This window comes from Verticillium alfalfae, genomic scaffold (assembly GCF_000150825.1).
Source record: "Verticillium alfalfae VaMs.102 supercont1.4 genomic scaffold, whole genome shotgun sequence".
Taxonomy (NCBI): domain Eukaryota; kingdom Fungi; phylum Ascomycota; class Sordariomycetes; order Glomerellales; family Plectosphaerellaceae; genus Verticillium; species Verticillium alfalfae.
The window spans coordinates 899,457-902,375 of NW_003315035.1; the positions used below are offsets into that span (position 1 = coordinate 899,457).

Here is a 2,919-nt window from a genome sequence, read left to right on the forward strand (position 1 = left end):
GGCAAGCTCCGAGTAGCGAACCATGGTGCGCAGATCGCGGATCGACGACTCGGAGCGCTTCATCTCCATGGGCAGCGAGACGCCGTCGGCGCTGCGCTCGAGCACCTGCTCGAAGCTCGCCTGGACGTTCATGAAGGTCGTCAAACTCGACGCTCTGGCCGCCCGGCGCCGACAGCTGCTCGTCGGAGCCGGCGGGCGTGACGCCAAACTGCGGGCAGAAAGGCAGGCTGAGGGCGCCGACGCCGGGGATCTTGCAGATGGGCGAGAGCGACGTCGTGATGGACTGGGTGACCATGTTGCGCAGGATGATGGTGGCGCCGATCATGAGCCAGACGGCGAACATCATGGCCAGGGGAAGCTTGAGCATGCGCAGCGCCATGCCGACAATGTCCGCTACCCAGGCGAGCACGTCGAGGAGGGCGTGCGGCGCCGAGTCCATGACGCGACGACCGACCGTCTGCTGTTGGCGGTCTGTTGGCTGGCGCTGGGCCTCTCTTCCACCGAACCTCGCATCGTTGCTGCTGCTGCTATTGTTGTTGCGTTTCCGCAGGAGGCTACCGTAGCCCGACTGCTGCCTCTGGTTCCTCAGGCGCATGGCGATCCTCTCCTTCTCGTCCATGGTGGGCCGGATTGTCCTCGAAGAGCGGCCGCTGCTGCTGCGGCCTTGGCTCGGACTCTCCATGTGGATGGAAGGCATGTAAAACTCGGGCTCAGGCGTGCGGTGAACATCGTTGGATGGCTGGCGCGTCGTGGGGATCGAAGGGCGAAAGGGCGTGCGCAGGATGACGCGCTCATCGTCGGCCCTGTCGACAAAGTCGCTGATGCTGTGGGCGCTGTCCTGGGAGGCGAGGCTGAAGTTGCCCTGGGAGGGCCCGCTCGACAGGGGAATGTCGTCTTCAAAGTCAAGCTCGGGGACGATGGACGTGTCGAAACTGTCGTTCTCGCCGCCTTCGACCATGCGCCAGGAGCTTTCGACAGGCAGCTCGTGCTCCCGAGAGGGTTCTCGCCTCAAGGGCATGGCTGGGTCGGCGGCTCGGAGCCTGCGAGATGCCTCTGTAGAAAGAGGCACCGAGGAAGAGAGGTACGGTGCGATGCGAATTGAGAGACGTGCAACAGGAGTTGAGAGAGGAGCGTCTATATGTCTTGGTGTGGTGGCGAATCGATGGAAGTGCAACTACGATATGAAGTGTTGTGTGCCCGTGTGGGTAGGAAGCAATAGGTCAAGGTAGAGCTTGGCTGTGACTCATGTGGTTGCCGTCAAGATGTATTGGATGTTGGTGGGCCAGGCAGAAGCAGGAGTAGGAGCAGCGAGAGATGTGAATCGAGTCAAGCGTCGACCAAGGCTCGAGAGCGAGATTGGAGATGGAGATGGTGAATGTTGTTGAGCTGCAACGGCTCTGGCGTCATAGGTACCTCGGGGGGTCTTGAAGGGGGGTCTTAAGCGGTCTGGGACCCGTGGGGAGATAGGCTCCCGCCCCTGGCAGGGTCCAGCGGTGATAGGCACGCAGGGCAGGTGACCTGGTGCCGTTCCTGTCTTGCTCAGGTAGGTACTCACCTCTGTACATGTACTCACGTAGCTCCTTCCTCGCACCTAAGGGCACCCCCTCTGTCGATCACAGGGCACACCCACCCTCTCTCTGTTCTTTCCCCCGCCAAATCCTCCCCTAATGCTTCCCTAAACTGGTCCCCCATTGCCCCCCCCCAAATGCTCCCCCCGGCACAATATCCTACCGGATCCGGCCCCTGCCCCTGCCTGCACCAGCACCAGCAGCGACACCCGCACCAGCACCTGCACCAACGTCGACCAAACGAACAGACGAACTACCACCAGAAGCCTGAAAAGTAAGTCCCACCTTTTTCTTCGCCTCGTCAATCAACCGACGGTGCTTGAACAATCCGACCTGCGATCATTGCATTCGCACACGCACATACACACTCGCTTGACAGCTCGTCTTCAATTACCCTTGCGACTTGGTTCATCTTGACCCGACGTCCCGACTGCCTGACCGACCACCCGACTGCCCAACTCCTTCGCCTTTGGATCGCTGCCCACAATGATGGACCAACGCGAGCTTGATTCCAGCATCAAGCAGCTGCAGAAAACCGTCGCTGCCAACGAGCCGCCCTCGAATGCGCTGTCCATTCTCGAGCGCCTCAAGAAAGAGGCCTCACCCACCGAAGAGATGCTGCGCGTGAGTACACGCTGCGGCCAGCGACCTGCCTCTTTGACACCTGCCTACTGACACATGCCCTCCCCAGTCCACCCGCGCAGGCGTCTTCGTCGGCAAGCTGCGCCATAACTCGAACAAGGACATTGCGCGCATCGCCACCGAGCTCGTCACTAAATGGAAGAAGCTCGTCGAGGCCGAGAAGGCCTCGCGCATGCAAAAGCTGAAGCAGTCCTCGCCCGCCACCGCCGCCTCCCCGACACCCCCCGCCGCCTCCAAACCCTCCGGCTCCTCCGCCTCGCCCGCGCCCGCCTCAGCCGCCGACGCCCCCTTCAAGGGCGACACGGAGACGCGCCACTTCAACAAGGACGGCGTCAGCATCAAGCGCACCGGCGACACGACCCGCGACAACTGCCTCGGCCTCCTCTACAATGGCCTCGCCTACCGCAGCACCCAGCCCCCCGACGCCGTCGTCGCCCGCGCCGTCGAGTGCGAGGCCGCCGCCTACCGTCACTACAAGGGTGTCACCGACGACTACAAGAAGAAGATAAAGTCCCTCTTCTCCAATCTCAAGGTCAAGACGAACCGCGAGCTCGGCCGCAACATCATGGACGGCAAGATCACCGCCGACCGCTTCGTCACCATGACCCAGGACGAGCTCAGAGCGCCGAGCAGCGCAAGCGCGAGACGAGCTGCAGAGGAGACATGAAGAAGGCACAGGTGCCCATGTCGAGAGAGCATCAGCGACGCC

At 62.1% G+C, this 2,919-nt stretch overlaps 2 protein-coding genes across 2 annotated transcripts in view; one reads left to right on the top strand and one right to left on the bottom strand.

Annotated features, from left to right (window-relative positions):
- The window catches only part of VDBG_03699 (conserved hypothetical protein), a gene marked incomplete at both ends in the record, with an annotated part of 1,389 nt that extends 371 nt beyond the window's left edge, over positions 1–1,018 (bottom strand). The window contains one exon of the mRNA XM_003005700.1: positions 47–1,018. Within this exon, the coding sequence (XP_003005746.1) occupies positions 47–1,018 (972 nt within the window). The remainder of the gene's footprint in view (positions 1–46) is intronic.
- Positions 1,019–1,705: 687 nt separating this feature from the next.
- VDBG_03700 (transcription elongation factor S-II) lies at positions 1,706–2,877 on the top strand (the record flags this gene model as incomplete). The annotated part of the gene is made up of 3 exons (XM_003005701.1): positions 1,706–1,842; positions 2,084–2,192; positions 2,260–2,877. 3 exons carry the CDS (start codon positions 1,706–1,708, stop codon positions 2,875–2,877), a joined length of 864 nt encoding a protein of 287 aa, XP_003005747.1.
- Positions 2,878–2,919: the final 42 nt, after the last annotated feature.